General features: G+C 34.7%; 2 protein-coding genes across 2 annotated transcripts in view; one reads left to right on the forward strand and one right to left on the reverse strand.

Annotated features, from left to right (window-relative positions):
• The window catches only part of LOC128167584 (DNA-directed RNA polymerase III subunit RPC1-like), a 27,324-nt gene extending 2,054 nt beyond the window's left edge, over positions 1-25,270 (reverse strand). Inside the window, exons 1-33 of the mRNA XM_052833381.1 lie at positions 25,132-25,270; positions 24,676-24,811; positions 24,239-24,388; positions 23,951-24,107; positions 23,490-23,641; positions 23,132-23,185; positions 22,759-22,880; positions 22,566-22,665; positions 22,210-22,287; positions 21,775-21,912; positions 18,860-19,011; positions 17,951-18,092; positions 17,691-17,831; positions 17,412-17,481; positions 16,960-17,087; positions 16,524-16,659; positions 8,139-8,303; positions 7,821-7,905; positions 7,547-7,634; positions 7,054-7,165; positions 6,701-6,814; positions 6,363-6,520; positions 5,715-5,870; positions 5,071-5,198; positions 4,759-4,847; positions 4,554-4,646; positions 4,122-4,217; positions 3,668-3,819; positions 3,394-3,480; positions 3,128-3,193; positions 2,818-2,934; positions 2,501-2,609; positions 2,063-2,235 (exon numbers count right to left, since the gene is read on the reverse strand). Of these exons, the coding sequence (XP_052689341.1) occupies positions 2,063-2,235; positions 2,501-2,609; positions 2,818-2,934; positions 3,128-3,193; positions 3,394-3,480; positions 3,668-3,819; positions 4,122-4,217; positions 4,554-4,646; positions 4,759-4,847; positions 5,071-5,198; positions 5,715-5,870; positions 6,363-6,520; positions 6,701-6,814; positions 7,054-7,165; positions 7,547-7,634; positions 7,821-7,905; positions 8,139-8,303; positions 16,524-16,659; positions 16,960-17,087; positions 17,412-17,481; positions 17,691-17,831; positions 17,951-18,092; positions 18,860-19,011; positions 21,775-21,912; positions 22,210-22,287; positions 22,566-22,665; positions 22,759-22,880; positions 23,132-23,185; positions 23,490-23,641; positions 23,951-24,107; positions 24,239-24,388; positions 24,676-24,811; positions 25,132-25,175 (3,888 nt within the window). The 5' untranslated portion in view covers positions 25,176-25,270. The remainder of the gene's footprint in view (positions 1-2,062; positions 2,236-2,500; positions 2,610-2,817; positions 2,935-3,127; positions 3,194-3,393; positions 3,481-3,667; positions 3,820-4,121; positions 4,218-4,553; positions 4,647-4,758; positions 4,848-5,070; positions 5,199-5,714; positions 5,871-6,362; positions 6,521-6,700; positions 6,815-7,053; positions 7,166-7,546; positions 7,635-7,820; positions 7,906-8,138; positions 8,304-16,523; positions 16,660-16,959; positions 17,088-17,411; positions 17,482-17,690; positions 17,832-17,950; positions 18,093-18,859; positions 19,012-21,774; positions 21,913-22,209; positions 22,288-22,565; positions 22,666-22,758; positions 22,881-23,131; positions 23,186-23,489; positions 23,642-23,950; positions 24,108-24,238; positions 24,389-24,675; positions 24,812-25,131) is intronic.
• On the forward strand, positions 8,405-13,754 carry LOC128167586 (uncharacterized). Its single transcript, XM_052833384.1, has one exon. The coding sequence runs from the start codon at positions 10,119-10,121 to the stop codon at positions 12,186-12,188; it is 2,070 nt and encodes a 689-aa protein (XP_052689344.1). The 5' UTR covers positions 8,405-10,118; the 3' UTR covers positions 12,189-13,754.
• Positions 25,271-25,317: the final 47 nt, after the last annotated feature.

The raw sequence follows: 25,317 nt of genomic DNA on the forward strand, positions 1-25,317 counted from the left end.
AATCCATTCATTTACAAATTAGCAGTAAACCAGATCTTTAGGACACTGGTTTATAATTTAAAACAATGGAATCTTCCATTATATGAACATGTTTTTATTAAATAAATATTTTCCTGAAGAATTATTCCTGTCTTGAATGTAGACCATTCAAAGGTTTGTTCCCATTTTGCACACATTTGAAAATTAGGTATCGAAAAAATGTGTGCGAAACGGGAATTTGACCAAGTGAGATAACTGCTTAATTGCTATAGTCTATATCATAGTTCCTGTAAGGGCAATTGACAATGAAACTAGAAAACTGACCAGTCAGGAAGGGCCCCGCTATGACAATTAATATAGAGAAGTGAAAAAAACTTTGAATTCCATCCTCTTTATATTAACAATGATGAAAAAGAAATGCCTGGCAGAAGATGTAAAGAACTGGAATGTATAGGATCTCGTGATTTGTAGTTGGATATGATTTTCATCCAACAATTAAAGTGTTTTTTTCTTGAGCCTTAGTGAGGGGATAAAACACACAAGTTGGATAAAAATCATATTATACTACAAATCATGAGATTCTATTTATCCCATGTTTTATACACCGCAATCAATGTTTACACTGTTTATAAAACTCTACATTATTTTACTTCATTATGCCTAGGCAAATCCCATTGAAAAGTCACAACTGTGGGATATCAAAAAAATATCCAATGAGTCATATCCACGGGATAAAGTGGGTTAACATGGGATGAAATAAAATTTGTTAGAAAAAACAAAGAATTGTTACCAATGCACTGATACCTAGGCTTTGCCTCTATTCAATAAAATTATTATACATCATTGTGTATGGTATTTTAACCAAAATAAAATATGAATATTATATTTTAAATCCATATTTCAAAGAATGTACACAATACTACACATCATTCAAAATTGACCTTAACTTCAAAACAAAGTTCATTTGCAGACACAGGCAGTGCAGTAATTAATCTCAATGTGACAGATAAAGATAAAGCTTAGGATTTTCTTCCTGTGGAAGGTTAATTAATCCCAAAGGACAAATATTGCACAGCCTTCCATGTATACAATGGTTACATTCTCAGCAGTTATCTCTCTTTGCCCATTCATTCTCAGCAGTTATCTCTCTTTGCCCATTCTTCTTATGCATAGTTAGGAATCTACCCCACCACCCCAGCTCCAAACCAGAAGACATAGAGAACCAAACTTAGCATCAAAATATGTATTTCTGCCTACTGAACTACCATACCAAATTTGAACTTGATTGGGCAACCATAAAAAAAGTTATTAGAAAAAAACAGGAAATTTGTGGACGGAAGAGTGACAGACGGACGGACAGAAGGACGGACGGACAGAGTGATTACTATAGGGCACCCGCAAATCCTTGCGGGGCCCTAATAAATAAAACATATCTACTCGCAACTGATATTTATATTTGTTTTATGTTACAATATAACTTGCAAAAAAGCACATTTACATATTAATTGACATCCGTGTTCTTGAATTTAATTTTAAACATCGATTTTTCCCCTTTATCATATAATTATCCACTGAGTCAGCTTCCAATTGGCTTGGGACCATCAATTTTTCCTCAATTCATCGAGTTTTATATTTAAAGTAAATGGGCAAAAATGTAAAAGTCAAATCATCTCATCCTTATCTTTCTTATCAGTGAGCAGAAATTTAAGACTAAAAATATTAATTTGATCTTTATTTTATCAAATGAAAAAATGGTGATAGTTATTAGTGTTTAGACTAAAAGACAACAAAATATATATATTCTTCTTGTTTCATGACGCTGATGAATGAATGATAGAACACAAGTTAAAATCCAGGTAAAATCTTTGAAAGCAGACTATAATTGCTATCACAACACAAATCCCACCTATTGTTCTATACCCAATTATCAAATGTGTGCAAAACGGGAATACACCCATTCAAAAAGTGGCAGATTTTTAGGTTGTCCTCATACCACTAACTAACAAGAAAAATTATTTTAAAATAATTTTGCTAATTTCTATTTAAACATGAACTTATCATTCTTAAATAACTACCATATTACCTTAAATGTCATTAAATCGGCCAGCAACATGACATGACGTATGTCGATACTCATTCCGTGACTGGACATGGTGTAGTTGACTTCATTCATAATAGTTGTACGTGCTGCCTCGATTCCCAATGTCCTCTCCATGGCAAACGTGTTGTTTGAAAAGGCATGTGTACCCTTGATACCTAAAACATACAGAGTAAACCTCAAGCATTGTTTTTTATCTGTTATACATGTACCTTGCAATTTTATACTTACACATTTTGAATCAATAACTAAATGTGGAATCATTTAAATTTGTGGGGGCCTATTTTCATGGGATGTGGAGTTTTTGCTTATTCGTGGGGATGTAATTCCGTGGTAAGAGTTACCCACGAAAACCATGAAAATTGAGCCACCATAAATTTTAATGATTCCTCAGTAATTATTATTTTTAAATTTAAAACCAACCTGGTGTTGCCATGACAGCCAGTAAGTTGTCTCCCTCTACCAGAAGCTTGTAAGTTTCGCCCTTCTTCTCATCGATGTGAATGACTGCTCGTGTTACATTTTGAATTCCCTGATATAAGCATATAAAATTGAATACATGTACTATCATATATTCAATTCATATGGTCAGTACAGACCACTTTAATTTTAGTTTGTTTGATTTTTTTCTCTCTAGAAAACTCGTATCTTAATCTTCAATAATCATTCAAAAATCAAAAGAGCAGCTTACTCAATTTCAAGACTGCATGAAATAAACCTGAAGCTTGTAGCTGGTGTACCTTGATCATGACAGAGGGGAGCTCCTTCTTCAGCATCTGGAGGACATAATACAGGGAACTCTTGGAGGTTTCTCTCGGCCTTACACTCAGCACTGCCGAGCTGTGGATCTGGATGTCCTGCATCAGAGTCAAAACTTAACATAAACATCAAAGATTCTTTTAAAATCAAATACAAAGTCAATATTTCATACGTCAAGTATCTTAAAAACAGTTAGGATTTGAAACTTTTTAAAGATATATATGGAGTAATGAAAATTTCTTTGATGATAAACTGAAATGTTCAAGTTCTAATCCGGTGACGGTCACATACCTGGGGTTTGACTCTCAGTTTGGATTTACAGAGGGACTCCCTAATGCTATCAACATTCACCTCAAGCTACATAAAATAAAGATCACACATACATGTACAATAATCAATGAATCTCTGCTGAGAAAATTTAGACAAAATATGACACCTTTGTATTCTAATTTTTTTCACCTACATATAATATGTCAGGCTGCGTAATTTTAAGTTTGGAATTACTCCTATTAATGCTCATACAATCATGGGTATTAAAATGTTTTCTTTGCACACACCTTTAGAAGTCGAATTCTGTCCATATCTAATTTCACAAGAATAAAGCAATCATCAGGCAGAAACACTTCTTCAATGTATTCCGATACCTGTGAATCAGTAATTAATATTAATATAATTAAAATATCAGCATGTCGTATTTAAGTTTACGTACATCAAAACTTCTCAAATTTTTATTACATATACCATTGTTTCAGTCAACTTGATTATAAATTTTCATTTTATTCAAATAAACAAGCACATGTAAAAAACAGATGTATAATAAACTGTATGTACCTCTCCTAAGGTTGTTTTCTCTATTCTCCCTTTAACTACTCTGGCAAATTCTGGGTCACTGTCCACCATAAGCTCAGCGGTTATAATGGGGGTGCTGATGTTCTTGGAGGCGTTAATAATCTCTTTGATTCTTGGTACACCCTGGGTGATGTCTTAACATTTTGTCAAGGATCAAAAACAAGCATTTGTACACCCACATATACCCATGTGAAAATGTTTTAAAACAAATTCTTTCAAATTGCTATAAACCAAACTCTTCTGTCTTTACTTTGACCCCGTCAATTGACCTTCAAATGGTCTCATACAAAAATCCCAAAACATTTCTTGATAGCTAGAGGCAGTTTCTGAGAAAATCATTTTTTATAGACAAGAGTAAATAAATAATTTTTACCAACAGGGAAAACATGTGATCAATGACAATAAGGGAATAAGCAGTAACATTTTTGAAGGATACTCATGGATGCCACTCCAGCAAAATGGAAGGTTTTGAGGGTCATCTGAGTTCCTGGTTCTCCAATACTCTGTGCACACACAGCTCCTACTGCCGTTCCTAAATAATGAAATAAAACCCCTCCATTACTGTAGCAAGCTACAAAATACCATACAATTACAAACCTAATGTGCATGGCTTAATGAACATGTTGTACTTAATGCCACTGTAGTCCAACCAAAAAATGGCCTTTAAATGAATAGCTAAATCGAAGATCTCTTTGTTCTAGCTGGTATGTACAGAAGTATAGTCTATATAATTTGAATAAGTCCTTTGCTTCTATTTAACATCATTGAATAAATAATACAAGTGAAAAATAAATCTGGCAGTGCATTGATATACATGTACATGTAAGTGGTGTATATAGACTTTATACTTGTATTAGACTATGTGTACCTGGTTCTATCTGTGACCTCATGAACTTGTCCCTGCAAATATTCAGAAACTGCTTTGCTTGTGATGTTGTTATTCTGTTCAACTCAAAGAGGACTGCAAAAAAAAAAAGAGCATTAGAATGAAAAGTTAAGCAGCCATGTAACTGAACGTGACTTTATGGTCAAAAGATTTACAATACATGAATCATATAACACACTGAACTCACCTGGGGGTAGTTCAGTTCGCTGTGCATTCATGATACCAAATTTCTGTCTTGTTTTATCAATCTCTGAGCCGACATCATCAATAAAATTTCTGAAATTGATCATCAAGTAAGTGTATATGTACATGTGGATGATGATCTGAGACATACATGTATATTCCAAAAGAAACACCTTTCATAATCACTTTTTCGAAATTAGACTTCCAATCTACTCTTTTCATATTCGATTTGTTATTATAAAAGCACATGCAGAAATGTCAATGTTAACAGTACATGTATTTTGCAAAGATTAAAACCATTCTGGAAGTAACTAACATCAAGTCCTTTTTGAAGTCATCACTGAAGCTCTTGAAGAGGTTTTCCTGCAGTGTGGTGTTGACAAACGCCCTAAGGTCGGCCCCCGATAGAGAAGGTTCTTCTCTGAAACTGCTCCTTGTGTTAGCCTACAAGAAATATATATGTGTACAGTAAAACACAGTTAAAGTGAATTCGCCTATAATGAATTGACGCTAACAACGAAGTGATTTTCATTCCAGTTGACTTCATGACATGTTGTAAACATGACGGATATAACGAATAACGCTTTTTACAAAGCAAAATCGTCTGTCCTTGGAACTTTATATTATAAGCATGTTTCACTGCACTGCTTGTATTTTATTATCAGCTGAAAGGAATGTTTCCTACATGGACAGCTAGCTGAAGCACAATAATTGTTCTATTGTCTGTTATTACAATTGATTACAATTCTGACGGACATCCAATATTTATTAGCTTACGAAGGACAAAGGTTTTTTTAATCCATTTCCATGAAATACCAGAAGTTAGCCAAAGATGAAAGTGGAAAGGACTTAGATAGACTGAATGTTTGATAATGACTACAGATACCAGGCAAATTTTGATAAGAAAGCTGATTTGTGTGGCCTGTTCAAGTGAACTAAAAAAACCCACCCTGGACTCACCTTGATATGATCGTACACTCGCTTGAAGTCAATTGGCTGGTCCTTGCCCTCCATGGAAGCAGGGTCAAGGCTGTCCCCACCGTACACAAACTGCACAATGTCATTGGTGGAACTGCGGACCGTGAGGTCATAGTGCGAGCACAAATCTTCTAAAGACTGAAAACGGTGGAAAAACATACTGTGGTTTCATTAATATTCAAGGGTATCAATTTTCGTGGATAAAGTGAAAATCACAGTTTCAAGGATACGTAAATTCGTGGCCAATGACCCTATCAATACAAAACATTAGTAAAAATTGCAGTTCAATGAATATCTAATTTCAAGGATAAACTTAACAACAAAATCAACGAAAATTGGTATTCAAGGAATATTGATGAAACCACAGTAGGTGAAAGGTTCAACTTGCATTAATTAAAAGCAGTGCATATATAAACATGTCCATGTAACTAAATATTTTCTCTCACTCTCTGCTTGGCTTTTTATTATCTTGATTCAAGTAGATTCTTGTCTCTCCATTTGACTAACTTTTCTTTCAGACAAAAATCGCTTCTTCCAAAAAGATAGTTACAATTTATTAAATTATTTCTCTGAATATAATTTTGTTTGCCCTCCCTAATCTCCACGTCTGTCCGTTCACCCAGAGCTTACCTTGACGAGCCGACGTTGCATGTACCCAGTCTCCGCCGTCTTCACTGCAGTGTCTACCAGCCCCTCCCTCCCCGCCATAGTGTGAAAGAAGAACTCTGTGGGGGTCAGACCACTGTAGAAACTGTTCTCCACAAAACCACGTGCTGCAGGATCTTTGGCTAAATATCACGAATAAGGTTCATACATATATTGAGTATAGGCAACCACAAAATTCAATAATGTTTGTGTTTCACAATGGCAATGAAACAAAAAGTAAATTACATTCAATTTACTAAATCTTGATGATAAAAAAATTAGTAATTTTATATAAAAGAATAGCATGAAACTAGAAGAATTACAGAATTTCTCAAAGTGAGGCAGAGCTCGATCTTCAAATCCGTTGGGCGTTCTTTTGCCACTGATGGCCTGTTGTCCAACACATGCAATCATCTGAGAGATGTTGATGAAGGAACCTGAGTTATGATAAAAAGACTCTTACTTACGGTATCTTTTCTCAGATATACAAATGTATGTACATTACAGTAGTTTTTATATTTAAATAACTACAGCATAATCATATATTACATGCTCTTAAAAATTTTTTTTTTTTAATAATATTTGCATCTCCATTTCAAAACTCTTTTTGCATTCATATATATGAAAAGTTTTGTACGAATCAATAATAAGCAGCCTTCTTTTTAACTTTTGGTACCTTTAGATCCACAAATGGCCATGTTCAGGGGGCTGTTACTCTTGTGTAACTCCCGGAGACAGGCTTTACCAGCGTGGTCACGGATAACAGAGAGTTCTCGCAGAATCATGGCCTATAATAAACAACACGTTGATGTAAACATTGAACAAATTACTTTGTACATATAGTCCACAATACATGAACATATGCATTTATTCAGTTGGTATTCTAAATATACATGTACTCAAATTTCCCCAAATTCATATTGTTACAAATTAATAATCTTATTAAGCAAGCAAAAATCATCCCATCACACTGTACGCACCAAACAAAGTTGAGACATTTTTTGTACCTTAAACTCATTAAAGATGCAAGTATATACACGTAGTGCATGAATATCCTGTATAAAAGTGCTATTTTTTATGCATTTGTCTCATATCACACTGGGGTTATGGTAGAGTTTCCTTTCATACATTTATATTGTACATGCAGTTCTGGTTGAGTTTTTCTTTACCTCTAAAGTTTCCTCCTCTGAACACCCTGGCTGTGTCTGGAGTTTGCCCTCTTCCAAGTCCCTGATAAAGCTATCACATTTAGTGTATCTGGAATCAAATGCATTAACATGAACTCCACTGTCATATTTATTTATAGTATACATGTAAATTCGTTCGCATTTATTATTTATTCCACAAATAATTTTAAAAAGTTATCCCCTTATGCACTCATTATTCACTTGAAGTCTACAATATTTATTTTAAAAAACTGATTCGAGACATCAATATTTGTACCCATCCTCCAGGAGATTGTTTTTAGCTTTGATGAGCCCTGCACCAGGAGTTACGTCCCCTATGCCGATGGAAAATCCTCTGTGGCCTAATGTCAAAAAATGACTCATTCTAAGTAAGTAAATTTACACGTAAATAGGTGATAAAAAGTAGTACATGTACCAATGATAAAGACCTCTGTAAAATACATGTCCATTAAATAGTTTAATTTTTCTGTGTTTCTGAATGCACTGTCCAAATAATTTGTTATACTCTGCATTTAACTACATCAACTGCATTGATGGTATTTTTTTTTCAAACCATCCATAGCAGAAAACTCACTGAGATAAGCAGGACAAAGCCTGGCCAGTCTAGACAAGGCGTCTGCTGCCTCTTGCTCTCCAAAATCCCTGAGTATCACGTAAAAGATGTTGTTCTTCGATCCTCCTCCCAGGGTTCCTTTGTCCATGGCGCCACACAAAAGTTCACTGTTCCGAATCACCACAACTAAAATCACACACAAATTAATATAATAAAAATTTTATGTACAAATTAAAAGGTAAATTTAACTATCTGGTAATAATATGAATTAAAGAACTATATATGATAGAAGTGCATATTTGCCCCCCGTTTTCATAAAATTTTATTGCAATAAATATATTTTCATTTTACTGGCATTACAAAGACTTTGACTTGATGCTTTACAAGAGTTAATTTTTTTTTAGTTTGATGACGTTTTATTGCCTTAAAACTGATGTCAAAATGATCATGTTTTTCAAATCAAGCAAATTTTCTGCCATTTTTTCGACTTCAAACAGAGAATTAAGTATGAGCGCAGCTTTGAACAAGAATGCTAATTTAACATGATGAATACAATTTTATTTTACATTTATGGACGAAAGAAAAATCTTGTTCAAAGATGCGCTCATATTGAATTCATTAAATACACGTTGTTAAAACTATATCGGATAACGTCGTTGCTATGGCCATTCTACTTCCGGTTCTGATGACGTTGACGTCTGCGTAGCCAAATAGACAGACAACGCTGACTTTTTTTTTATTTCGGTACGTTTGAGACTTGTTCTACAACTTTGAAAGTCGGAAAGTACCATGTTCTAAAAATAGATCATTCAGAGGTAAGTTAATTCCATTGATTGCATTTATTTTATATCGAATAAGTCAATCTGCAGAATACAGTGCGAGGCTTATGAATTTTTATTTGTAAAATTTTCCACCTGCGCACATAATTGCTTAAATAATAAATAATATAAGTGAAACAGCTTTACAGTCAAGCACATACATTGTACGCGTTTAAAGATGCCGTTCGGGACCCCCGATAAATAAAATTTTTTTGTACCTTGTATACGATCGATTACTAATCATTTAACGTTACACATTTAAAAATTACATAACAGAGTCCGTATTTAAAATCATCCATAATAATTATCCCTCATGTCCTGAAATATCTGTTTACATGTTTTGCTCCGCTATCGTAACTTCTCGGGGCAGTTTCCATTCTCTATATTAACTTTATATACTACGTTGAACCGCAAGTTTGATACAAAGTGACTGTAGTGTAGTGGTATGTCTCTCGCCTGCAATGCGCGGGGTATAGTGTTCGAGCCTCACATACCGCAGATATTTTTTTTTATATGAAGGAATTTTTTTTTTCAGTTTATGTTCTCACATTATGAAACATGTAATTATTAAATAAATGCAGACCAATTACTACTCTGGGTTATTTCATACCAATGTTTTTTTTTTGGTATTAATAAGTATAGCTATTATTGGATTTTTTTTTTTTTGCATGTTTAAACTAGATATATTTAAACTAGATATAGAACATCAGATTTCAGCATTAAAATTCTTAATAAAATTTTTATATCATTACATAATATATTTTTGATGTTCTCAATAACTATATTAAAATTTTTAATTAGTTTAAATTAGTAGAACAATGACTGTTCATAAGTTTGAAAAAATATACATTATTAGTGAAAAGGATTTATGAAAAAATAATACATGTACCAGTACATGTATCTTTAGTAGCTAGGCTATGCATGCTGAATTAACTCCTTATATATATTATCTCAATTCATACACATTTTAATTTTACATGAACATGTTTTAAATAAATTACATTTGTTTTAACAACATCCAGGTTTTGGAATTTATAAGTATTTAATTCGGAAAACAAAATACATGTAGAATGCGTATGTAGATTTTCCCTCTTCATATTTAAAAAGATCTCTGCACCTCTTAACTTCTTTCTAAAAAAAATCATAAACTGATTATTAAAAATGATTGCTTTTTCTTTTACAGATGCCAAAGTTAAAACAATACCAATGCTGCCTTTGTTTTAAAAGATGCAAAGAAAACTCGAGGCGACATATTCCACCTGGGCTGGCATATAAACGGTATATCCAGGAACGCCTTGGACGGCAAACTCATTGTGATGATGTCATCTGTGGATCATGTTTTTCAAGAGTGTATCGTAGTCTTCCACATGTACAGCATGTTCAACAAGATCCGGAAGAGGATTTAGCAGATCCTGACTTTATTTATGAACCGAAAATAACGAATCCATCGAGTCCAAAAACAGTGCATCTTAATATCCCTGCTGCATCTAGATCCCACAAATGGTGTGTTATTTGTCATAAAGATTCGTCAAGACGCAATCACATTATTAACATACCATCAACAGCAATAACCCAGGCGTTTATTAATTGCGGCGTTTTTATCCACCCAAAAAGCAGATGCTGCTACAAACATTTGGAGAACACTTTCTTTTCTAGTGATGCACTTCATCTTCTGAGAGCAGCAAAGACCAGTGACATGTTCTCCCACTCAGATGTTGTGAATCTGCTTACTAATATCAGGAAAATGCTTCGAGCTGACTGTCACCGGTTGAACTTTGACATTCCAGCATTCTTAAGTGATGAAGACTATGAAACACTAACTGGAATTACAAAAGATCAATTTAATGACCTTGTTACATATTTAGAGGATATCAGAAACACAGAAATTCGCTCTAAAAGAACATGTTTAGGAGTTTTCCTAACCAAACTAAGGACAGGGTTATCAAACAAAGTTCTTGGTGTGCTACATGGTTTAACTGCTGCACAGGTTCAGAGAACTGTCACCACCACCAGACAATGTTTAATGTCCAGTTTCGTTCCAAGTAACCTGGGATTCAGTCATCTATCACATGAAGATTTTGCCACCTTACACTGCACTGAAACTGCAAAAACACTCTTCAGAGAAGATGACAGCAATGCAGTCGTAGTACTAGATGGAACGTATATATATATACAGAAAAGCTGTGACTACCAGTTTCAAAGACGCACTTACAGTACTCACAAAAACAGATCCCTTCTAAAACCTATGATGATTGTAGGAACAGATGGATACATATTAGAGGTACTGGGGCCGTATTATGCTGATGGATCGAATAGTGATGCTTCTATCACTAAACATTTCTTAACTTGTAATGAAGACTCAAGACAATGGTTTCGAGATGGTGATGTCTTTCTAGTCGATCGCGGCTTTCGAGATGCAGTGGAATTTCTAGAGGAAAACAACATCAGTGTAAAAATGCCACCTTTTTTAAAAAAGAAAGAAAAGCAACACTCCACTGAAGATGCAAACCTAAGTAGAATGATTACCAAAGTGAGGTGGATTGTGGAGGCTGTTAATGGTAGAATTAAGAAGTGGAAGCTCTTGGACAAGGTGTTGCCAAACACCCTCGTTCCATCTATTGGTGACTTTGTTCGCATCACCTGCTCCTTGTGCAACAAATACAGACCCCCTATTGCTATTAACACTGAGGAGGATGTTAAATGGGCGAATGAAATGCTGAATAAAGCTAAGCAACCAAATCAACTGCTTGAGTTGCTGACAACAAAAAACTTACTGAGAACAAGGAGCACATTTTCACTTGTTGATTCACAAAATCTTTGCAACTTTCCATCCTTGTCTTTAGAAGACTTAAGAAACATTACAATGGGTGTTTACCAGATTCACCAAGCCCCATTTTATGTGAAAGAACATTTGGATGAAGATGGAACATTTCAGCTGATGGTGCACAAGGAAAGTGACTCTTTGATTAAATTGAAAATTCAATCAAGACATTCCCAGTCAGTCTCACATACACTGTGGATACAGTACACACCGGAGCAGATCAGTGGATGGTATTGCACTTGTAAAGTTGGGGCCAGAGTGGTTGGCTGCTGCGCCCACATTGCCAGCGCCCTGTGGTACCTTGGGTATGAAAGACATGAAGCAAAGCACAACTCTGGTGTTGACATTAACACAACAAACATTGATGATGCTAGACATAGAGTAGTGAGTGTTAGTGATTCTGAAAGTGACCAGACAATGGAGGAGGAATGAACTTGTAAAAAACTTTCATGACATTGTATTATCAACTAAATGTGCTACTTTCTGTCTGTAACTTAAAAAATCTAAGTGAAGGAGAGAGTTTGAGTTCATAAGTTTAATTATTGCTTTTCTCGTTATTCTTAAATGTTTTGAATGAACTAAGCATCACTTGATAAAAATCTTTAACTGCAAGATTTACAAAACATTAATTAGTTGATTTTATCTCCCTATGATTTAATACATGCACATTCTTACTTAAATGTTGATTTCTCAATCAACATGTGCTGTATACATGTATGTTTATAACTATTTTTAAATGTTTTGAATGAATTAAGGATCACTTGATAATAATTAACTGTAAGATTTACAAAACATTAATTGGTTGATTTTATCTCCCTCTGATTTAATACATTTTTATTCAATTAAATGTTAATTTCTCAATCAACATGCACTGTATTCATGTAAGTTTATAAAAATTTTCAAATGCTTTGAATGATTTCAGCATCACTTTATAATTATAATTGTTTTTAATGTAACAAAGAATATTGCTTAATTCAATATTGCGCATAGATATTATATATATTAGAAACACATTTCTTGGAGAAATTCTTTATCAGTATTAAAGGGGGGATTTCCTGATGTTGTTAAAATGAATAAAAGTTCTCCTTGAATCACCAGGGCATCACAAAAAATTGGGTATTATTTCTGGTGATGTCAGAGTAAAAATCTATTTGGTTTTTGGTCTCTTTTTTTTTTCAAGTGCTAACAATACTACAGTTCGTATGTAAACATGGTAAAGTGAAAGTAGACTCGTGTTGGACATCGATCAACTTATTCATTCCACTTAATAAATAAAAATCATTTTGGCTGCACAACACTCTGATATCGAAGAAAGTAAACACTTTTTATCTGTTTAAGCTGTTGAGTTTACATACTTAGCTTATACATGTACCTCAATTGTAAGTTGATAAGCTGCAGCCTTTACCATGTTTACATGAACCAGACGGTGTCAAGTTTCCTCGTGCCAAAGCTATTTCATATCCTTATATATATACTCCGATCAATTTAATTTATGTTCAAGTTAAAAATAATGTGAACAAAAATAATTTTTCAATGATATTTATTTTAAAAAAAGAAAACATTTTAATAATGATTGATTTTTTTTTTACATGTAAATATGATCTGATTTTACTCTTTAATAATGACGTCATGACATGCTGGCTCATTAAAACTAGTCAGGAATGGTGCTACGCTGTTTCAAAAATATCAAATCGGATAAAATGCTAAATATATTTATATCAATGAATGAATTTTAAATAAAGCTTATCACCTGCAGATATATTTTACAGCAAAATTGTTTTGTTTTGAAAATAGGTTCAAAAAAAGAAAAATGGACCAAGAAGTGTAATTTGATGCATCCCGTTACCTTAAGACAATTGGTGACCTTAAAATGACCTTGAAGGTCATGTTAACAAGACAAACTATGTATATATAAACATATTACCACTAACTCTACCTACAGGGAAAAAATCATCAATATTGGCAAGGGGGCCATTTTTGGCCCTTATCATATATAGTTCTTTAGCATAAAATGCAATGATTTTTTTCTTTCAGCAAATTGAATATGCCAGTACACAATAATATATTTAACTAGACACGATCTCGTTGCGAGCAACGAGGAGGTCTTCCGTCTGATTTTAGAACTTGAGATCTATGTTCGATCTTAATTTTGCTATAAAACAGCTAAAATGATTTAAAACAGGAAAGGAGGGTCTACAATTTAAGGGCCAGATACTATTTTGTTTTAGGTGTAAGAACTTTGTTCAACAAGTGTTTAGAAATTCGTCACTGTTCTTGAGTTATCTGTGAAAAACGTTTAAGGGGCCGGTCCCTTAAAAATTATTTCCTAATTGGGGCCACTGAACCAAATTTTTAAGGTTGCATGTTGTTAAGTACATTATTTTGAGCATCTTTTCTTTTACACTGCAATTCAAAATATTTTCCTTTTTGAGATACATGTGATCCAAGTTAAGGACTTTTGACCCCTAAAATTCCCCAATTACGTAACACATGAGAATATCATTATACTGTTAAGCTACATAACTGTTAGATAAACATATTTGCTTCTATAATCGATTACGAAATATTCCTCGGTAAAGAGCTAAAGGAAAAAGACTTTAGAGCCCTCTAGGTCCCTAATATTAGGGACCACCCCCTTTTTCTTGGTATCAAATGAAAGGTCATTTATTTAAAAAGACATTTTGTTCAACAATTGTTTAGAAATTCGTTACCATTCTTGAGATATCTGAGAAAGAATGTTTTAGGGGCCGGTCCCTTATCGCCTTATTGGGGCCGTTTAACGAAATTTTGAAGATTGCATATTATATAGGATATCATTTTGGGCATCTTTTCTTCTATACTGCATTTCAAAATATTTTTCCTTTTTGAGTTATGGGTGACTTTTGGCCCCTAAAAACCCTAAACAAGAGATGTTTGTGAAACATTTATGCCCCCCTCCCTTGGAAACATCCACAAAGAAAATGAATGTAAACTGCAAATAACTGGTATTTTTCTAAGTTCAAGGGCCATAACTCTGTCGAAAATTGCTCTATCATACCCAAAATCAAACTTGACCTTATTCCAGATATTATTTAGATAAATCTGTATATCAAATTTCATATCCATATGTGCACCATCTGCGAAGAAAATGAGCAGAAACTGCAAATAACTGGAATTTTCTATGTCCAAGAGACTCTGTTTAAAATTGCTTGATCATACCTGTTATCGAACTTGACCTAAATATTATCATGATAAATCTGCATACCAAATTTAATTTCAATATGTTTATCCTCTGCTAAGAAAATGAGTGGAAACTGCAAATAACTGGAATTTTTCTACGTCCAAGGGCCATAACTCTGTCCAAAATTGCTCGATCATACCCAATATCGAACTTGACCTAAATATTATCATGATAAATATGCATACCAAATTTAATTTCAATATGTTCATCCTCTGCGAAGAAAATGAGCGGAAACTGCAAAAAACTAGAATTTTTCTTAGTCCAAGAGCCATAACTCTGTCGAAAATGGCTAGATTGTACCCAAAATCGAACTTGACTTAGATATTATCATGATCAACCTGTATACCAAGTTTCATTTCAATATGTTCATCCTCTGCGAAGAAATTGAGCGGAAACTGCAAAAAACTAGAATTTTTCTAAGTCCAAGGGCCATAACTCTGTCGAAAACGGCTCGATTGTACCCAATATCGAATTTGACCTAGATATTATCATGATAAACCTGTATACCAAATTTCATTTCAATATGTTCATCCTCTGCTAAGAAAATGAGCGGAAACTGCAAAAAACTAGAATTTTTCTTAGTCCAAGAGCCATAACTCTGTCGAAAATAGCTAGATTGTACCCAAAATCGAACTTGACTTAGATATTATCATGATCAACCTGTATACCAAATTTAATTTCAATATGTTCATCCTCTGCGAAGAAAATGAGCGGAAACTGTTGGTGGACCGACAGACCGACCGACCGACAGACAGCAGCAAAGTAATATGCCCTCCCTTCTTCGAAGGGGGGTATAATTACATAACACAGGATGACATCATTACATTGCTTGGATACATAATTGTAAAATAAACATATTTGCTTCTAAAACCTTTCACAAAATATCCCTCAAAAAAGGGCTACGGATGAAAGACTTAAGAGTCCCTTTGTTCCCTAATTTGAGAGGCCAGTCCCTTTTTCTTGATATCAAATGAAAGGTCATTTAATTCTTAACACATTTTACCGTACATAAAATGTTTTAACAAAATATTTTTCAGAAAAGAGATAAACAAAGAAAACCAGAAAAAATAACGACGTTTTTTAAATCTCAATTTCCAGGTCCAGGCGAGCTTCAGAGCCTTTTGAGTCAGACAAAAATGAATGCCTAAAGACACATCTACAATCTTTCGACTACAATCCCTGAAAGTTTGAACTCAATATCTTCAATCGTTAAGGAGAAGATTCCAGGACAAGCCAACCCTCTGAAAATCGCTAAAACGTCAATATATCAAAAACGGAAATGACGTCATCAAAATAAAAAATTACGTATAAAGATTAGATAAGTATCTATCATATCTGAAAGTTTAATGAAAATCGGTTGAGTCATTTTTGAGAAATCGCGTGCACAAAATTTGGTGGAAAAAAAGAAAAATAGCGAAGAAAAAGAAACAGAACGAAAACAATAAGGTCTTCTGTTGGAAACGGAAGACCTTAATTAGTACTGGTACCTTTTAAGTCAAAATTACTGAAAAGCTCTACTTGATAAAATGAACCATCAATCCACTCACAGGAATCATTGATACACAGGTCCTCTCCTCCGGAGTAGTTCTTTCCCTTGGTCCATAAGTTGGCTCTGACAGGAGAGTTTTTATTGGGTCGAAGGAGAACACTGAAGATCTGCTTCCCTGTCCACAGTTTTATGGGCTGTCAACAAAAATCAACAGATGCATTAACTAGGTACATGTATATCAATACATGTATTATTTCAATTCTATCAATTCCATTTATTTGCTACAAAAATATATTGTTTCACAATTTGTGGAGGATGGAAAATTATAGGTGAGGGTATCCATGCGAATTCGAAAAAATTAAGCAACCACTCTTTCTGATAATTCTACATTCTACACTTGCCTAGTGTACATCAACTTGTTTGTTTTATACCTGTATGTACCATATTCGCATTGTTTGAATATGCACCAAGTGTGTGCTTTTCTTGTGAAATACCTTAATGATGGCAGGCGGAGGTAGGTCGATCTTGAGAGTTCTCTCCCTGCCAGACAACATGGAGGCTATCAGCTGACAGGCCCGCGCCCTGTCCAGGAACACGTCCTTCTGCGTTATCAGGTATCCACCTGGAAACAATCAATTCACAGTCAGTAAAAAAACCATCACAAAGTCAACATATGATTCCATTGCTGCATGTCACATGATGATAAGGAGGATGTACCATGTATCACAAAAATAAGGTATTATTAGGTTTTTTTTCTATAAAGTAACAATACTGTCTTTCAACTGTCCTTTTTTAATGAAACATCATGAACAATGAATTACATGTAAGTACAAATGTAGATGGTAAAGCTATGTGAACATAAGTATACAATAGACATGTACATGTACCTTCATGTATATGAAGAAGATATAAGTATGACAAAAGGAAATCTATCATGGCATCTTACCTGTGATAAAGTCTTGTATGGCAGCAATCAAAGGTTCTCCATTCCTTGGAGTTATAATGTTTGACTTGGACTGGAAGCAGAGATCAAGGCATTTCACTGAATGATATCAAACTTCATGAAACAAAACAAATCAAGTAAAAAATCTGCATGGTCAACATTTCAGTAAAATTCAAGTCAAAGAGTATAAAAAAGATTTATCTGAAAGGGGAAGGGGGGTTGTTATTGTTGGGTAAATTAGAATGTTAAATTGTTGCATTCTACTGTTAAGGACCTACTGACCCCCATTAGAGTAATAGCTTCAGCCTTCGCCTCCTCGGTCTGGGGTAGATGAAGATTCATTTCATCTCCATCAAAATCGGCATTGAAGGGGTTGCAACAGCATTCGTTGAATCTGAAAGTCCTATGAGGCATCACTTTGGCCTGCAATCATACACAAGTACATGTTTACCATAACGTCAAATATATGAATGTCTGTAGCATTAGATGTTTATTTTTGTTTTTGAAAAGTTGAAATGATTCATCATATTCAGTTCACTTACATAGAATGCCTGGATACTGAGTTTATGCAAGGAGGGCTGTCGATTGAACAAGATAATGTCGTTGTCTATAAGGTGGCGCTCCACAATGTCACCAAACTTTAGTTCCTTGGCGATTTTTTCTCTATTGCCATATCTCAAGTACCTATAATGAATAAATAACCCAATAAGAGTGATACATGCAAGTATTATTCTACAGTAACCTTTTTAAAAAAGAAATGAAATCAATAACTTTATATTGAAGACTTAATATAAACTGACTTGGACAGTTTATGCTTATAAACCACCCAGCAGTGTATAGAAAACGTAAACTATTCCAATGAAGTTTTAGTCCAAATATCTGACGTTTTCCTGGCTTTTTTAACGATTTTAATATTTTACTATCCATGAAAACGTCAGAACCGGTGCCATTATAAAAACTGGAAATTTGCCGCCTCCAACTTGAAGCAGCATTATAGACTAGATTTTAAATAGATAAATATCTAAACTCTATAATATAGCTTAAAATATAATTTTACTGTACATTTTGAGTCTGATTAACAAAAGTGTTATTGATCGATTTTCTTGCAAGATTTTAAAAATGCACGAAATCAAAACAAATATGAACCATTCATTAGAATGTGTTCAACAGCCTGTTTATGAGATGTAGAGACCCATAAAAGCAATATTAGTGAGCAGTAAAATTATCATTTCATTAATTAGTTGTGAGTGAAACATTTCATTCAACTCGTTATAAATCGAAGCAAAGATAACTGGAGGCGGCGAATTTCCAGTGTTCGTAATGGCACTGTTTCTGATGTTTTCCTGGCGAGTAATATATCAAAGTCATTAAAAAAGCCAGGAAAACGTCAGATATTTCGGACTAATCAAGTTTATGTGTACATGTACATAATGTTTGGAATTTAGATGAACCTTTTCATGTTGTTGTCTCTCTGTTGTATGAAGTTTGCCCCTGGGTGAGTGTCACACCCGTTCTTGACCAGTTTCCTCATCAGTTTGATATTGGCCTTGTTGACACGTTCAGGATAGGTCAAAACTTTGGCCACATGTACAGGAACTGCAACCTTCATGTAAAGGAAAGCTTATTCAGTGAAATATTCATTGCTCTTTCTTCAATATTTGATGTGCATGTCCATGAACATACATCTTAACTGTATACACAGACAATAGCATAAAAGATATCATGTTTAAAACAAGAGGCCCATGGGCCACATCGCTCACCTGAGGAACAATAGGTATGATAAAGTCAGCTTAATGGAGTCATAATACAAACAATCTGGATAATGTACAATAATACATGTAGATCCTGTATAAATAAAATTCATTTTTCCCCCTTGGAACTCGGATAGCCCTGATTGCTGCCAATATTTACAAGAGCAGACTTTAATCACCGCTTCTGCACATATATAGGGACTCAACATTACGGAGGCAGGGATGACCGCACACCTACACAACTCAACAGGTACCAACGTTAACGCAAGTAGGGATAAACAACTCAACAGGTACCAATGTTAACACAAGTAGGGATAACCGCACACTTGCGCCAACAGCTCAACCTAACGCAAGCAGGGAGTGCCGCACACTTGCGCCAGAAAGGCCAGAACACCAGCAGGGATGACCATACACTAGTGCTCCGCCCCAACCACCACAAGCAGGTATGACCGCACACTTGTATTAATGCGATACAGGGCAGGAATGACCGCACACTCTGTATCATAGGTTAGAAACCACGAAAATTAGATAGTGCAGGGGTGTCCACCCACTCAATCTATCCATACCTGTTCAAGTTTAACCCCAAACAGTCAATAATCGTAATGAAATAGGCACTGTCCCTATATATGTGCCGACCTAAAAATAATTCATAGTATCTAAAAATTGGAAATCAAGAATAAACAAACTAATCCGGCCTTACCCAAAACTACTTATGCAGAACAACTTATATACATTGAATATTCATTATTGTATAAAAATAATCATCACAATAATTGGTTAACAGTGGATGCATTAATTAAAATAATCAAGAATCAATAAATCAAGGGCAAAAACTCAATACAGTAATACAAAAAGAGTCTAATAAAAAATAGCTGCCTGATTCAATTTTATAGTCAAATCATATGTTGAGTATTGCAGTTCTCAAAAAGATCCTTTACAATTGTTTATATATGGGATATTTAGCTGCATCAAACTCTGAACCTTCTTGTGAGGCCAAAGAATTGTCCTGGAGCCAAAGTCTTAACAATTATAAAGAATCATCTTGCTGATTAGTTTCTGAGAAGAAGATTTTTAAAGATTTACTCTATATACTTCTATGAAAAATTTTAACACCCCCCCATGTGGCCTCACCCTACCCCAAGGGATCATGATTTTCACAACTTTGAATCTACACTACCTGAGGATGCTTCCACACAAGTTTCAGCTTTCCTGGCTGATTAGTTTCTGAGAAGAAGATTTTTAAAGATTTACTCTATATTTTCCTATGTAAACTTTCGACCCCCCATTGTGGCCCCACCCTAGCCCCGGGGGTCATGAATTTCTCAACTTTGAATCTACACTACCTGAGGATGCTTCCACACAAGTTTCAGCTTTCCTGGCTGTTTAGTTTCTGAGAAGAGGATTTTTAAAGATTTACGCTATATATTCCTATGTAAAACTTCGACCCCCCATTGTGGCCCCACCCTACCCCCGGGGGTCATGAATTTCACAACTTTGAATCTACACTACCTGATGATGCTTCCACACAAGTTTCAGCTTTCCTGGCTGTTTAGTTTCTGAGAAGAGGATTTTTAAAGATTTACGCTATATATTCCTATGTAAAACTTCGACCCCCCATTGTGGCCCCACCCTACCCCCGGGGGTCATGAATTTCACAACTTTGAATCTACACTACCTGAGGATGCTTCCACACAAGTTTCAGCTTTCCTGGCTGTTTAGTTTCTGAGAAGAAGATTTTTAAAGATTTACTCTATATATTCCTATGTAAAACTTCAAACCCCCCATTGTGGCCCCACCCTAGCCCCGGGGGTCATGAATTTCACAACTTTGAATCTACACTACCTGAGGATGCTTCAACACAAGTTTCAGCTTTCCTGGCTGTTTAGTTTCTGAGAAGAAGATTTTTAAAGATTTACCCTATATATTCCTATGTAAAACTTCGACCCCCCATTGTGGCCCCACCCTAGCCCCGGGGATCATGAATTTCACAACTTTGAATCTACACTACCTGAGGATGCTTCCACACAAGTTTCAGCTTTCCTGACTGTTTAGTTTCTGAGAAGAAGATTTTTAAAGATTTACTCTATATATTCCTATGTAAAACTTCGACCCCCCATTGTGGTCCCACCCTAGCCCCGGGGGTCATGAATTTCACAACTTTGAATCTACACTACCTGAGGATGCTTCCACACAAGTTTCAGCTTTCCTGGCTTTCTGGTTCTTGAGAAGAAGATTTTTGAAAAATACTCGAAATTTTTCATTAATTTCTAATTATCTCCCCTTGAAAACGGGTGTGGCCCTTAATTTTCACAACTTTGAATCCCCTTTGCCTAAGGATGATTTGTGCCAAGTTTGGTTGAAATTGGCCTAGTAGTTCTTGAGAAGATGTTGAAAATGTGAAAAGTTTACGGACAGACGGACAGACGGATGGACAGACAGACAGACAGACAGACGGACGGACAGACGGACAGACGGACGACAGACAAAATGTGATCAGAATAGCTCACTTGAGCTTTCAGCTCAGGTGAGCTAAAAAATGATGATATACTTTAATTTATAAAATAACATAAAAAAACATGTTAAAGCTTGGATAAAAGGAAATAATATTTACACACCTGATCAATCCTCATGTTAGGGTCAGGTGAAATGACAGTTCTTCCAGAGAAATCAACTCTCTTTCCAGACAGGTTTCCACGGAAACGACCCTGTTTACCTTTCAACCTTTGCACAAACCCTCTTGTCATTTTCTTTGGCTAAAATAAATTTTGTTGTATTCTTGTATGTGTTTATCTATTCAGTTATATCTATATGCATATCTATATGCACAAGTATAACCTCATGGTTTGTATGGCCATTCTGTTTCATCATCATCTCCCAACTTAAACGTCATGCAAAACATTCAATATGAAAATAAAACATACAATAAGCAAACAAAAACTCTTTGTCTAGAAATGTCAATTGACTACATATATAATGAGCAATATATAATTGTATTAATCTTCATACATGAATCTGTTTGCCTCAAATCATTACATGTAATACAAAAGTACCTGCATATGTAAGGGTATCCCTGAAGTTTCACTGTTGTACAAGAGTGCCACTTGTAGCTGCAGGTAGTCCCAATCTTCCTGTGAAAGAAACAGTAAATGTCAAAAGTAACCTATTATAATAGAACATATTTTACCAGTACAAATTCATGATCTCCCTGGGTAACACCTACAAAACAAGAATATACTCATAATACAGTTTTACCTATTAACCTCTGAATACTTAGATACAGTGTATTATTTAAAATTTTTCCTTTCAAGGTTTCAAATTAACAAAAGTATGACAAAATGAAATAAAGATCACATTTGACTTGATACCGCTGTATGGTAAAAAAAATTCTTATAATTTTAGACCTTACCATAATCATGGACATTTTGGCACCTGTAGCTTTGTGCTTTTGAATGACATCATTCAAAAACATGATCTCAGTCATCTTCATAGTGATGTCATCCTCGTTCCTGAAAAGGCAAAAATGAGGTTGATTCTGTTTTACATCAAAATCCCCATACAGTCAATTGCACGCATTTAACCACTGAAGGAATGCTACATACGTTCCTGCTTTGAGATCTGAGACAACAGAGGGTCGAATACAGATGGGTGGTACTAGAATTCGGGTCAGTATCAGGTCTTTCGGACTTCCGACTTCAGGGTTCATCATCAATAGTGGAATCTCCTGCAGGGAGTCAAAGCATCAACAATTAAGACTATGAATCTTAAAATTATCAGTTTAAAACATCAATTACAAGGTAACTTAGTGTCTATCATTTGAAAGCTGTTTTTCCGCTTTTGTGGTTTTGCAGCAGGGTTTTATTGTGCATTTGGAGAAAAGGATGTGTTCTGTTTAAAATTTGACATTGGTAAAAAATTTTGGAGTTTTTTTTTTGTGGCAAAATATACAAACTTAAGGACACTTTTATGTCTTACCTCCTCCGGGATCTGTAGGAAAATCTGTTGCACTTTGATGGGATTCAGAACCTCCTATAATAATACCAAAATTAGCTAAGTCTATTGGTTTTTGAAAGATAGATTCTTCAACTGCCAATTACCATGACTTCTTTCAGTTGATAAAATTACCAAGTGAAAAAATTCTGCTAATATATAATTTACGTGTACATCATGCATTTTGAATTGATCACAAGAGGTATTTTTCTACTAAGAATCAACTTGTGTGATATGTGGAAACTTTTCTCTTTTTTATCCTTGATATTAATGCAGAATTTGTCACACTATAATTAATCATGCTGTTTTCAAACCTGTAGAGTAGGAGAGATTTTAAACTGACCTGCGTTTTACTCAGCAGAGGTTCTAAGTCTTTGTTGTGTTCCATGGCCGCCTCGAACGACCCCATAAACTCCTCTATCACTGGGTCGGTACCCTTTCGCTGTTTATATTTGTCATGAATTATTTTCAACAGACCACATTTTTTCACCATTCCTGTGTAATTAACAAATCAAAACATACACATGTATATCTATCTCTTTCCCACAAAACCCTTTTACATACTTGTATACATGTATTGTCAGAATCCCTTCACTCTCTTCTTTCTGTAAAATCTTACATATATATCTTTTATACGAAAATGTTTTCACTGAAAAACAAACAAGACAGCGTTTTTCTTGCACCATATGTCCTCAATATTCTGCTAAAAGGCTTTAGATTTGCTTAGAGTATTTTTTTTTTAAATGAATGACAGGGCTTAACAGCTATCATTTCTAATCTAGATGTCTGAAAGGTTGTACACACCATTATATGCACCACAAGACACACAGACAGACATCTTTCTGCATTTGTCATAGATTTTCTTCTTTAGAACTTTTCTTTGTAGATAAGTCAGTGGTTTCTTCACATTCTCCATGAAAGTTTTCTTCTGGTCAGGACTTAAAAGTGCTTGACTGCAAGTCTACAATGCAAAATTATTTTCCAAGTCAATGATGCATGCCACCAAAATACAAAATTTGCATCAATAAATGATTAATTCATAGTGTGGGCAGGTAATGATAGGATATTGTACATCTGGATCAGAAGATGTACCTTGCAAATCATTTGAAGAAGCTGAATAGTAGCTCTAAAATATCCTATGTGAAAGCATGGCAACTCCAGGTCTATGTAACCATAGTGACCAGTGCAGTCAGCCAATCCCTTGCCACATGTCTCACAGCTATTTTCTTTGTCACTGGTTCCCTACAATTGTAAAATGAGACTTATTTTGGTTTAAAATTGTGTGTCTAAAATCAGGAACAGACACATGATTATCTATCTTTATACTTATCAAAAATATATGATACATGTATATGATGGCTTGGAGAACAGGTCAGTAGATGTATAATTTTGATGATTTGCATATATATCTATACTAGTCTTGTCTTGGGAATGTCTAGGAAGTTTCGTTCAAAGTATATAGGAATCAAATGAAAAGAAAATGAGATATGTCTTGATTAAAGAGCAATCACAAATAACAGAAATTATACCATTTTATGATCCAGGGCTCCAAAGGGTACTGGCTTACGACCCCCATCCTGGCTATACAGGTTTTTACTGACCACATGCAGGTGCGAGAGTTGTTGCATTTGATGGGAGTTGAGCAAGCCGAACGTAACATGGCTTCTGTACATCAAAAAATTTACATTGTGCAATGAATTTTCCGTGCCATTACAAGAATAAGTCATAAAAGGGTTTACATCAGAAGAGATTTTGAATTTGATGTTACACCTGAAAACGTTGTAATTCTCAAGCATGCAGTGTACTTATTGTTCATAAAACTATAATTTTATTATATCAACATGCCTTGACTGTTTATACAGGTTAACTTTAGATTTAAAAACTTAATGTAACCATAACGTTACATTTTATCAATGCTTTAAATACAAATAATTAACAATACCAAAGTTGTTTAAATGATACTTCTGCATAACTATATACATTACATTTTCTTTGCGACGTCTGCTTCCCTAAATTGCTCCTTAACCATGTTGAAGCCGGCAAGTTAAAATCCTAGGGAATGTTTCACGTGTTTACATCATTAGTTTCACTTTGTGGGTTCGAGATTATAAAAAAAAATGTCACGGGAAAGATGGTTAAAAAGTGGTATATATAATATAATTGTATAGAAT

This window comes from Crassostrea angulata, chromosome 10 (genome assembly GCF_025612915.1).
Source record: "Crassostrea angulata isolate pt1a10 chromosome 10, ASM2561291v2, whole genome shotgun sequence".
NCBI lineage: Eukaryota > Metazoa > Mollusca > Bivalvia > Ostreida > Ostreidae > Magallana > Magallana angulata.